The sequence below is a fragment of the Rattus norvegicus genome, chromosome 6 (assembly GCF_021556685.1).
Source record: "Rattus norvegicus strain SHRSP/BbbUtx chromosome 6, alternate assembly SHRSP_T2T, whole genome shotgun sequence".
NCBI classification, from domain to species: Eukaryota; Metazoa; Chordata; class Mammalia; order Rodentia; family Muridae; genus Rattus; species Rattus norvegicus.
This window is the reverse complement of record NC_141539.1, coordinates 59,621,924-59,635,471: the sequence shown is the minus strand read 5'-3', so window position 1 is coordinate 59,635,471 and position 13,548 is coordinate 59,621,924. Positions and strand designations below refer to the sequence as shown.

Genomic DNA, 13,548 nt, shown 5'->3' with positions numbered 1-13,548 from the left:
TTTGCCTCCCTATTCCCTCCCAAGGGTATTCTTGTTACCCTTTTAAAGAAGGAGTGAAGCATTCACATTTTGGTCATCCTTCTTGAGATTCATGTGTTCTGTGCATCTAGGGTAATTCAAGCATGTGCAGATGTGCTAATTCGTGGCATGTTATGAGCCACTCATACTCTCATTAAGCCGTGCTAAGAATTTCGTTGTGCTCTGTGAGCACTTTCAAAGGCCTCAGACTTTAGCAGGCATTCACAGGCAGAGTATAGACTCCTCTGAGGGCCCTTCCACACACAGCTAGCCACATTAACAGTGACAGGGACATTCTAGCCAAATTTCACATATTTCTCACATATTTTCACCTTTGTGAATTTGAGTTAACTGATTTACAATTTTAATGCAGGCAGAAAGGGGATGAGCTGACTAATTTATAACTGATTTATAATCAATAAACCCATTACATTTAGGAAGAACTGCAGTAATTAACTCTTGCCTATTACATTCTACCCCCTTTTATTTAAAGTTAAAATATAAACTCTAATACAATATTAGTATTTGAAATCTCCTCTACCATTCAAATGTAACACATTAAGTTTGATTGTATATTGAAATTCAAAAATATAGAGGAAATTTATTTAACATGTTGCAGGAGACATTTCAGAAAGTAGACATATTTATTGACAATCCTGAGTAAACACATTTCATGCAGCTTTTATAATTTCTTTATCCAGTGTAAGTTCTAGAATGTAATGATTTAACATACTTTAATAAAAAATTTATGTTGCAACAAAAGGCATTTTCACAACCATATGTATATATAATTATTAAGTGCAACATAAAAGACAATATAATGTATAGGCAATAGAGATTGTAAAGAATGAATCTTGATTTAGCAAGGCCACCATTCCTACATCAACATTAGCTAACTCCACTTCACTGGCCCCCCTGCTTTTCAGAAGATCATAGGCACGGACAGACCGAAGCAACTCAACCTTCATGAAGCTCTCCAGACATTTCTGAAACTAACCTAGAAGAAGTAGAGACTCTTTAAAATAATGTCAGCACGACATCTCATAAACCAAAGAAAAGATACAATTTAAACTAGTAAAAGAGTGAATCTCAGTCTCTTTAGAAATCTCTAAAGATCAAGAACATAAAAGACAAAGGGGAAGGAAACTGGAGACATCCCCTTTCTGACTTCTGCCCAATATTTACCAGCATGTTTTTCTTTTTCTTCTGTGATGTTGCTCTATCCACACTAGACAAGAGCTTGCCCACTAAGCCAACTTCCCAGCTTCCCTACTCTTTATAAGGTGCAGTGAATTCCAAAACAAGTCAAAAGATGCATTCTCACATAGGAAGACGATGATTTTGGAATTGGGTATAATTCTGAAGCCTATTCATTAGCTCCACTATAATGTGAATAATATGTTAATTAGCATAAACTTACCATAACCACCAAGCTGTCTAAACTCTTGCCCTTGAAGGAATGGCTAACCCTATCATGTCAATTGGACTTGCTGCAGTAGTGAACATATTCTTTACATGAAAGCAATATTTTCCATTTATTTATCCTTTTCTAGTTGGAGCCAATTGTATTTGATACATAAGTTCATGAACACACACATTAACCAATTGTCACAACCTAAGCGTCACATCCAATAAGTGGCAAGATAAGAAAACAATGAAAATATTGTATGCACAAGGAAGAGACATTGAGGTGGCGAGGCAGTCAAGTGGGGTGGGGGGCCTTAGGGAAGGATCTTTGGAAGCTTATAGATGATTTTTGTCTGTGTTCTTCATGCCACCAGGAGCTGCCCGACGAGTGCAGAATTTCTTTCCTTAACCAAGGCAGCTATGATGGCTGCACTTTGTACTAAACTCTCTTGTAGCTTCTGCTCATCCTGAAAATGAGACAAAACAATAATATACACATTAAAAGCAGAACAGAAGAATTTCAAAAATAACTGATTAACACACATAAAAACAACGGAAGAGGACAAAACATTGATAAAAACAGAGAACGGAAATTTGCAACATATCCTTTATACTAAAAAATATTCTACAGTGGTAAAATACAACACTGTAATTAGGATTTATTTCAGCTGGTTGGCCTGAAACAGGCAGAGCTGAAGCCAGCAGTGGTGACCCTGAAGACAAATAAGAACAGTGCATCAGATGAAGCACACGGAGAGAAGGTCAATGTTATAGTTTAATATCATATGGTGTCGTTACCATTCTGTTTTCCTTGTCAATTGGAACTCCCTTCCTCTCACCACGAAGAAATGCTATGGACCACTTAGGAAACCATACAAGGGCATCCTCCGAAGTAAAGTTATCTTGGAATATTTACTTCAGGAAGGAGGAAAAAGTAAAATAAGTCAGCTCTATCCCTGGACAGTCAGCTTTATTCAATGAGTCCAAATACATGTAACACTGGATTCCAGTCATATTGTAATCGTAGGCCACACAAACAGCACAGACCCAGACTGCAGTGACAGCACAAAATTCTAAGATGTTTGATAGTGAAGGTGAGGGAACAGAATGAGAGAAATGAGACAAGTGTGCAGAGTAGACAAGGATGATTTTTGATAATCAAATGGGATGACTGCTCTTACAGACAGGTACCTGTGCTCTAAGCCAGGTCATAAGCATCAGTGCAAAGCCAAATTCCCATACTAAAAAGCAAAGGACAATGACACAAATCGAATTCATCATCAGTTTATTTCTTCTCTATAGCTGCAGCAACACTGATTCTAGGCCTACTGAGATGGCCCAGGAGTTAAGAGAACACACTGCGACCCACACCAGGAAGCCATAAACTCCTGCAGCTCCATCTCAGGGGAGCTGCTGTCCTCTTCTGATCTCTATGGGCACTGTACACACACATCCCACAGAGATATACACCTATACATGCACTTAAACGATGAAGTAAATACATTTTAAATGCATACCGATGTTTGCGTATATATGCATCAACTTCTTAAAGAACAGACTCAGTGAACTCAAGAAGTAACAACTTGCTACTCAATACTGTCAGAGGCTCTAAGATACGCAAAAGCACATATTCCCCTCCACAGTCCGTGCCAGAGCTGTTATTTGTTTTGTTACCCTGTTCCCTGAATAGCAACATAAGGTTGTTTTTTGTTTACTTCAAATTCTATTCTCTGTCAAAACAATAAAAAAATCTAACCTGTATTTGACAATATAATGCTCACTCATTTTTCTTGGTTATACATATAGCATGGCAAAGGTAGAAACAAAGCTGAAAAGGGAAACAAATGGGCTTCACTGACAACACTGGGGGATGGACAGTAACTGGTAAGAAGACCATTGGAGGATGATAGATGCGATGGTTATTCCTGGTTGTCAGTTTGACTACATCTGAAATTAACCAAAACACATATGCCTGGCTATACCTGTGAGAGACTGTTCTTCCCTTAATGAGATCATTTGAAATGGGAGGACCCACTTCTAATTCAGACCTTTGCACAAACACACCCTGAGTGCCTGGATCTTTTGAGGTGGGAAGATCTACCTTTAGTCTGAGCCACATCTTCTGCTAGCAGTGTATATAATGGACATGGAAAAAGAGACTTGCTCTCTCTTTGCCTCCTTGCTCTCATTCTTGCTAGCAAGTTCATTCCTTCACTAGTATTAAAGTCAACTTCTTCAGGATTGCAACAGAAACTGAAGGCAAGCTAATACGTCCAATCTCATGGATTCTTGGATCATCCTTTGGCAGACAGCCATTTTTAGATTAGGGGAAACAGAGCCTGTAAGCCATTCTAATAAATTCCCTTTATGTATATATGTTTATGGTTAAATCTTAATACATATATATTTATATATAATATAATATATATATAATTTTGTAAGTTCTGTCTCTCTGGAGAACCTTGCTATACAACAGATTTATGGTATTTCTTCTTTGTGCATGACTGTCATCTAAAAGATTTAATCCCAAACTTATTTAGGTTTCTCATAAGCAAAACAAATTACATTAGATTTATTTTCAAGATGGTTTACATTTAAGTTAAATGTGCATCATATAAAAATCAACAATCTAGAATTTTCTTGGAAGTTTCAGAGAATATTTATGTCTATACATATCTTTAGTATTCTTAAAAAGAAAACTTTATGTTTGGAAACTTTACTTTTTTAAAAAAGTCTGCCAAAAGAAGATTAGTAATTCATCAATTTTAGTTTACTATTGACATATGGAAATATAATATTAAGCAATATATTGTAGGACTCAAGCTAAAAGTAAGCAAGTTAGGACTTTATTTTATTTGGTTCATAACAACTGCTCAACAACATACACAAAGCTTAACTGAAGGAGTTTGGGTGTTAGGAGTAACTCCAAAGGAATCACATGAAGTGACTATTCTTAAAGCTCTGTATCCTTCAAATGCAATACTGAGGATCAGAATTTACCATGAGTTTTACCTACAAAACTTTGTTCATGTATCTTTATAACACCTATAATTTCTATGTGAAGTTATACCATACTTGTATAAAAGCTGTGCACATACACACACATGCAAATACTCACACAGACACATATGCATAAAGTTTTAATCACCATTATCTTTTTCTCATCCAAATTATGTATTTTTGAAATTTAAATATTTTAAATAAAATTATATCATTTCTTCCCTCACTGTAATCCCTCATAAAGCCTCCACAACTCCCTCTCAAATAAACACACACACACACACACACACACACACACATTTATGCACATAAATATATAAATACGACCTGTTGAGTCTGTTTAGTGTTACTGTATGTATATGATCTCAGGACTAGCCACTTGTTTGGGAATAGTCAATTAGGGAGAACCAAGAAAGACTAATTCTCCCTTCTTTGCTGTCCTTACTTGCCTTCTGTTGTTTGTCTAGGATTTGGGGGTCCCCATGTGATTTCTCCTTTCTACATTGGGTGGTGCCATGGTCCAGGTCTTAAGTAGGCAGGCATAGTGTTGAAGTGACATGGGTGAAGTATCATGGGTAGCCTGCCTATCATTTCCAGAAGATACACTATCACAGCAGATTGCATGTTCCTTTGGCTCTTAACTATTTCTGCCCGCTCTTCACTGATGTCCCCGAGTCTTAGGTGGAGGGATTGTTTTGTAGATGTATCTCTTGAGATCCAACACCCCACAATCAGTTGTTTTTCCATTTTGACCAGCTGTGGCTTTCTGTAATGGTCTATTTTTGCTGCAAAGAGGACTGTCTTTGGTGATTGGTGTTATCCATATCTATTTGTGGGCATAGAAATGAGTATTTAGAATACAGTTACAAATTACACTGCTTTAGTATAGTGGCAGTAGTAAGTTCTTCTCTTAGAGCCATAATATCAATAATCATGGATAATTCCTAATTTTGTTACCAGGTATGATTTCAGGGGTGGGATGGGTTAAGTTGAATTAGATAATTAGTTCCTGCCAAGACATAAGTACCACTTTCATGAATACTTTCTGCGCTGGCCATTGTTATGGTTTGTAAGCATCATAGATGCTTTCTTCTTCCCCTTGGTAGCTTACATAGCACTTTCCAATACTTTGAAGACCAGTCCTCATGGAGAAGATTTTCAAATCAGATCCAGGTTGAATCTTTGAAACCCTTTGCGCAAGTTGTACATAGTCTTTAGTAACTGAAACGTACCCTCAACTTCTGGGAGGGAGCCAATGACAAAAGCAATGCCCTGTTGTCTTGGACTACCCTCACCAACAATGCATGTTGTCATGCTTGGTACTGGGATTTCTGTCATATAGTTGACTGTTCTTGAAGCAATCGCTATCTCCCCAAGTAGCACAACTTCATGGAAAAACTCTATGTGTATGTCTACACATACTTTGTCATAGTTATTTTTCAATTGCTGTGATAAAGCACTATGACCAAAACAGCTTATAAAAGGAAGTACTTAATTGCCTTTTAGTTTCAGCGGGTTGTAGTCCACAATGGCGGAGCAAATGCACGGCAGCAATTGCTGAGAGCTCACAGCCAGACCCACAAGTAGGAAACAGAGCAAGAAACACTGGAAACAGTGGGAGTCTTTTAAAACCTCAAAGCCCACCTCCAGTGAAATGCCTCTTCCAACAAGAACACACCTCTTTTATTTTTAAGATTTATTTATGTTTATGAATACACTGTCACTGTCTTCAGACACATCAGAAGATGGCATCAGATCCCATTACAGATGGTTGTGAGGCACTACATGGTTGCTGCGAATTGAACTCAGGACCTCTGGAAGAACAGTTAGTGCTCTTAACCAATGGGCCATCTCTCCAGCCCCAAGGCCATACCTCTTAATCCTTCCCAAACAGATGTACCACCTAGGAACAAGTATTAAAATGTATGAGTCTATGAGGAGCATTCTCATTGAAACCACCACACCACACATTTAAATGTAATTTTAAGGAAATATAAAATGTAGCTTTCTCAAACCTCCTTAGTTAGTTCTCCCTTTTCCATCCCTCTTCTTCTGTATTGACTTCCCTTCCCTACATTTCCCATATTCTTCTTATTATTACTTCTATCTTCTTCATCCCTTTGTAGCACTCCCCCTCAAAAGCATTACTAATTTCTTTTTTTCTTTTCTAACAACATAATTTTTATTGATTATTTGGGAAATTGAATTAATATGCCCATATCACACTTACTTTATAGTACTTTCATGTCTGCTCTCACTACCCTGTGACCCCCTTCATAAGAAAGAAAAAGGGGAAAATATCACAAGTAAACCCGGTACCCTGGAGGCAGAGAGAGCTGGATCTTGGAGTTAGATACCAACAGTGGCCTACAGAATGAGTTCCAAAACAGCCAGGGCTTACATAGAGATACACTGTCTTTAAAAAAAAATAAACAAGCAAACAAAAAATAAAGCGACTGTTATTTTTTAACAGCTAAGACAATATTCTAATTTTATTCCCTAGCAATTAACTTTTGTGAGTAGAAACCTACTCACATGTCTCTCATATTAAAGTCTTGAGGAAGAAATTCTTATGAGACTTCTAAGCCTTTGGCAAGCTTTCTAAAAAATAAGTGAGTCTTTAAGTTGACTAGAACTGAGGAACTGACAGCAACACCCCCTAAACTCTTAGCAACTTTCTTCACTTCTCCAGTTCCACCTTGATGTTTACACCCAGAAAAGCTCTCCTTCCAAAATTAAATTGCAAAGAAGTGGCACCAGCAAGCACAAGAGTGGCTGATGACACAAGATGCTATGTTTATATAACTCTGTCCTTGTTCATTGCTTCTTTTAATTATGACAAAAGGCGACTTTGGGAGAAGTGATTTTCAGAGTACTTGATGTAGAAGATCTCTTTAAAAAGTAGTTTTAAAAATAATAACGTCCATCATTGTAGCGTGCAGATGTCATCCCTTGAGGAAGTGTAATTAAGTTTATGTTAGCCCCTGAGGATCAAACATGCAGACTTTTAGAACTCAGTTTTAAAGAACAGCAGGAAGTCTATGATGTCATTGTTCTTCCAATCTTTACAGACGACATGTAAGGAAATTTTTGAGATATTCTTTCTCCATAAACATAGGAATGCAATGAATTTTACTGAGAACCATAAACTTAAAAATATGAATCTATGTTTAGACTTCAGATGTCTCAGGAGATTTAAAAGTTCCTCTTGAAAAATAAATACTGTATTGTCTTAGCAAATTCCAAATTCCAAACTCAACATTAAACTCAGCTTCCTGGAGCTATAAAATCACTCTGAAATTAAGGTTGCTTATACTTGGATATTAATATCCTTCGCCTTTACAAAACTTGCTTTGATAAATACATAACAAGTGTTATTCCTTACATGCCTAAAATCTGCAAATACCTAAAACAAACAAAGTATTAAAACCGTATCTATACATATATGGCTATATCTATTCATTCTCACTGCAAAGCATAAAATTGTCATGTAGTGGATTTTATAAACCATCAAGCATCTTGTTTCATTAATTTATATCATGAATATCATCACTAATATCCAATCAAAATTATTTGATGCTAACTTCCTCTTTACATATTCTATAGATAAGGGAAAAAGAAGTCTCATGGTGACACACTGTCACCTAGTGGAAATGTGATTAACTGTTCAGGACAGGTCAAAGTGATCACCCCTTGAAAGGTTTGAGGAAAAATAAGCAATGGCTCTGTCAAAAAGAAAAACATTTGAACATGGTCATATATTTTTATTATTAATGGGTTTGGTTTATTTGACATCTTACTGACCATGTTATTGGTGATTATTCAGAACAAAGAAAATTGAGAAATAGACAAAAACTATTTATCAAGGTCAAGAAAATAAAGGAAGGAAGGAGACAAAGACAGAGACTGAGAGAGACACACATACACAAGGGAGAGAGAGAGAGAGAGAGAGAGAGAGAGAGAGAGAGAGAGAGAGAGAGAGAGAGAGAGAGAGCGCATTTCTGCTTTCTTCTTTGGTGAAAAAGAAACAATCTCTCCCCAAAGTCTAGGTAATAAAATATTATGGAGAATGCATTTGGAGTCACAGGTAATCAGTCATCACACATAGCTTTTGTCTCCTTCATTTTCTGCCTAATACAGGGCTTTACAGTATAATTGATGCTCAATAAGTATTTGTGAAATGAATATAATATGAACAAAGGAATAACCTAAGGTTATTAAAAATAAATACAAAAGGATGTCTCAGGAGGCAGCACCAATATTTTACTGAATAGAAAATAGAGAAAGCGATAACAAAGGAGTTGATTAAAATTCGGTAAAATGTGGAAAGAGAAAACCCCAGATGTCTGGAGCAAGCAGTTAATTACTATGTCAGTTGCTTATAGGCCTGGAACTTGTCACACAGTCATACTTTATTTTTTATAACATAACTCACAGTACCAGTTTTATAATATAATAAGGCTGAAAATGGTCTTTTATACAATATCCTCTTTGATTAGAAAAACATTTTGATACCCTTGGTAATGGGCAAAGAGACGCCTAGTTGGTGTTCTATCAGTCAGGGGCAGAGCAGACGGCAGTCGTTTGTTCGTTCTACCTTGATGCCTGGTTTGGTGGCCCAATCTGTTTTATGTCTAAGACACATAAAGTTCAAATCAAATCTAGGTAGTGCAGCTAGGGAGGAGGAAGACAGACAGATACCTGAGGTCTGCCTTGCCACTTGAAGGAAGCCCACATCCCTACCCTCTGCCATGCTCTGCCCCAAGGCAAGGGCAGCCATAGATGCCCAAATCCCTGCCCACTACCACATAGTACAGAGTGGGAGGTGGAGGAAGACAGACAGAACTACAGTGTCGTGACACCCACAGACCTGCCCTCTGCCACACATAACATGCAGGCCATAGGTACCCACTTACTGCTATATCACATAGCACAGTGGAGGATGTCACGGGTTGGGGGAGCAACATACACATGGCCAGCCTGCAGTGAGAGCCACCACAATATGGAGTATGTCGTTGTGGTGGTTAGATCGAAAGAGAAGTGGAGCAGCTTGAGCATTACGAAGAGAGATGCTGGAGAGTTGAGGAGTAGCCTGTTGGGAGTGGAGAGCCCCACCATCTGGAACCATGGTGAGGTTCTAACCCAAGTTGCCACTGAGGGCCATGTCTGGATCCATGGCTCCACAGTGGTAAGAGTTGGTGTAGATGTCCATGAATCATATTGCTACTAGAAAACAGGGGGATGTCCCTGGTTGGGGCAGGCACTGGAAACAACATGAATGTTTAGAGACTGCAAAACTGGCCCCACCTCACTGGCTGCCATGCTCTGGAGAACTAGCCCTAATTCTTACTTGTGGCAGCACTCAAGGAGAATCTGCCCTGCATTTTGCCCAGGCAGCACAATGGATAGCCCTGAGAGCAGGTGGGCGAGTGGCTCTGAAAGCATGAGTGTGGGAAAGCTGAGCCTGCCTCTTATCGGATGCCAAGAAGTGTCATGGGCACAGAAGAGATGACCCCTTCCCTCAACGGATGCAGCAGTCTCAAAAGCTTCCCACGGGTCCCTTAGTGTGGGAGACCTAGCCCTGCCCCTCACTTAGACAGGAGCACTTGGGAAAGCAGGCCCTGCCCCTCACCTGAGCAACACAGCAGAATTGACCATGGTCGTGGTAGTGGGGCACAGGTGAACCAGCACTAAGGTTGAGAGCAAGGGAAAGCTGGCCCCACCACTCATGTGCTACGGGGTGGTGTGGGTATGAGGGTTATACCCTCCCCCACCTTGCCTCTCACCATTTGTGGCAGTTAGGAGAGCTGGCCCTGGGATTATGAGAGTGAGTAAACTGGCTCTGTCTCTTATTGGCTGCAGCATTTGGGAGAATGGTTCACAGTAGAGCTGTAGTAGAACAGTGCTGCTCCTGGGAGAGATGGTGCAGATGAGCCAGCCCCGAGGGTGAGATCCATGAGGGAGAACTGGCACTGCCATTCCATCTGTACTGTAAAGTGGCATAGATGTGGAGGTAATGTCCCCACCCTGGCCCTGTCACCTGCAGTAGTTAGTAGAGCTGCCCTCCTCACCAGGTATGAGAGGGGGAGAACTGGTCCTGTCCCATCACTGGCCTATAACTCATCTGAGCAACACATGGAGCACCCAGATGGTGAAGCCAGCATTGAGGGTACGTGAGAGGGAGAGCTGGCCCACCGCTCACGGGCTGCTGAAATTGGAAGACTGAGCCCCACCCCTCCTGTGGATGGTAGCATAGGGTGGCCTAGCCAGAGCAATGCTGTAGAGTGCCCTGGTGGGGAAAATAAGGGACAGCTGGTTCACTGACCAACTCAGTTGCTACCCAGGCCCAGACCCAGGGCTCTGATTTGAGCCATCCCAAAATCTACATCATCTGAGAATAGTTGGGGTGTATGAAAGGACCAATCCTGCTGATCTCCATGACATAGGATAACTGGGAGGAGGCCTCATGAGGATCCAATATTGATGGTGTCACAGAATCTAGAGATCTCAAAACAAAACAATGACATGACTCATTGCAATGTACATTTACAAGTAAAGATGAGTTGTCAGAAGGATATACTGCGAGACATACTGTATGCTCGTTGGTTGGTGGTCTTTCCACAGAAAATGGCTTCGCAGTAGCTATCTTTCTATCTCACATCCATTTCAAAGACTCAACTATGACAGTTTCCTTCACAAAGTACTCTATGCACGAGCAATTGGTTTTCATAGTTATACTCAAAATCTCTTAAAACTATTTTTATTGTAGTTGTATTCACAGGTACTGTTTTCTTAGTTAGATTATAAAATTCTAACAGAACTCCAAGTTGTATTCTACACTCCAAGTACTACTACCTTCATTCATGTACTCTATAAAGACTCAAAGTATTCCATTTATTGTATTACTCTATGAAAAGCTAGTTATTATATTACCCAATCTTCCAAAAACCTTGCTTCAGATGGATGCTAAGATAATTCTGATATATCAGAATTTTTAATTAAGTCACACACACACACACGTATATATATATATATATATATATATATATATATATATATATATGTTTCAAATAGCCTATAAGTCATGAGCAACTTTTGACAAAGTGGTATGCCATTGTCATGTGCCAAATCATCCTTGAGATCTGTGTGATGGCATTATAAGGTGTGGGGGGGGGATGACAAAAAAAGTCTTATATTGATTTAATCCTATCTGCACTTTTGAATCAGGCAGCATTCATAGCTCTCCTGGTGCATATGTCACCAGCAGGCCACAGGTTGGATGCACCCACAACTGTATTCCATTGATCATCTGAAAAATGTCAAAAACAAGGAGTTTGTGCTACGTTTCCCCTCTTATGAAACAACCGCTGCCCTGAGACAACACATACTGGACAACAATAAAACCCACCCTCTTACATTCTATTAAATGCTAAGAGTACATCAAATGAGAAGCACTGCTTTACACGGGGTAGATGCACCAGCAGGCAATCCACGCATTAAATATTATTTGGCAAAGAAAATGAATACAAACTCAGAAGGGGACTAGAGAGACTGCTTAGTGTTTGAGAGCACTTGATGTTTGGAGAGGACCTGGGTTCAGTTCCCAGTACCCATGTGGTGGGTCATGACTCTTTGTCATGAGTTTCGTGATCTGATTCCACTTTCTGTTCTTCTCAGGCACCAGGCACGTATGTTGTATACATACATATACGTAGGCAAAGCACCCATATACACATAAAACAGAAATTCTAAAAAATTCATCCAAGGACACCTGAGATTAGCCATGTTCTTCTGATGATCCTTCACATCTAAAGATAAAATGATAACTGATAAAGAGTTTGATTTTAGAGTATTTCTCTTTATGTGGATGGTAGCAGAGTAATAGCAAGCATTTCCTTTTTCCTTATGTGTATTGTGTGAGCCTGCACGAATATATACATGTGTACTTATGTGTGCTACTGGCTGTGTGGAAGCTCAAGGAGGTTGGAAGAGGGTGTGGTGACAGAAGGCTGTATGCCATCATGGGAATGCTGGGAGGTACACCTGGGCCACGATATGCTGGGTTGCTGAGTCATCTCTCTCCAGCCCATCAATAATTTCTACTGAGGCAGAAATTCTGATAGACTCATTCTAGCTGGTAGACTCATTCTCATAAGACTTAGCTTCAAGTATTTAATTCTAAACCTAAAAAATAAAGAGAACGAAGATAGAAATCAGTGCAATTCAGATATGCCCTCCTAATAAGAACAATTGTGTGTAAATGTTGTTAAGTTTTTGCATATTTCCAAAAAAGAAAAAAAAAGTAGAAAAGAAAAAACAAAGTCCCTGGTTAAGAACCATCCGAATTTCAAGTGTTTAATAGGAGCAAGTAAAGTGCAAGTTTTTTTCTATAAAATAAGATTACTCTTGTCTTAAAAAAAAATCAATATCTTTCCAAGAAAAAAAACTAATAGTGATTTAAAAAAAAAACTGTGAGCTGCAACCAGCCTGCAAAAGAAATCTGGTCTGGTCTGGTCTGGTCTGGTCTCGTCTGGTCTCGTCTGTCAGCCTTAGCCTGCAAAAGTAATCTGGCAAAGTTGCTTTCCTCTGCGGGAACAGAAGCAACTGTGTCCCAAGGTCAGGGCTGGCACATGTGTTTCTTCCTGACCTGTTTCCCATCAACAGAGGATACAAAATGACCTGAGCACACAGGAAGTAGAAAACTTCATAGCACCACCAGGTTACATATCTTTCCCTGAAACGATGCTCTGTATTGAAGCAAGGAAACTTGGTAGGTACTTATTTTCACTCTCAGAGCTATAGAGATCCAAGGTCAGCAAAGATATCACAGAAGCAGAACAAAAATTATGTTGAATTAAAAGATGATTAGATGGCAATGTCTTCACTAACCTTGATATAGAAAATAATCTATGTCTTACATAACACAGGTTTTAAAACATCAGAAAATAGTGACAGGGAAGTGGTGGGTTTTAGTTACTGAAAAAGATGTGGAAGGGAGGACAAGAGAAGACAATGAATAACACATTCATTATAAAGGTAAAAAAAGACAGTGTGAGTTGGGTTGAGTTCACAATCTGAGGAAAGAGCTCATTTGATGAGATAGAAAATCATAAAAAGAACACC

General features: G+C 39.1%; 1 protein-coding gene across 1 annotated transcript in view; it reads right to left on the bottom strand.

Annotated features, from left to right (window-relative positions):
- Nucleotides 1–593: 593 nt before the first annotated feature.
- Nucleotides 594–13,548, bottom strand: part of Crppa (CDP-L-ribitol pyrophosphorylase A) — a 277,017-nt gene continuing 264,062 nt past the window's right edge. The window contains 1 exon segment of the mRNA NM_001008386.1: nucleotides 594–1,892. Coding sequence (NP_001008387.1) covers nucleotides 1,788–1,892 — 105 coding nt within the window. The 3' untranslated portion in view covers nucleotides 594–1,787.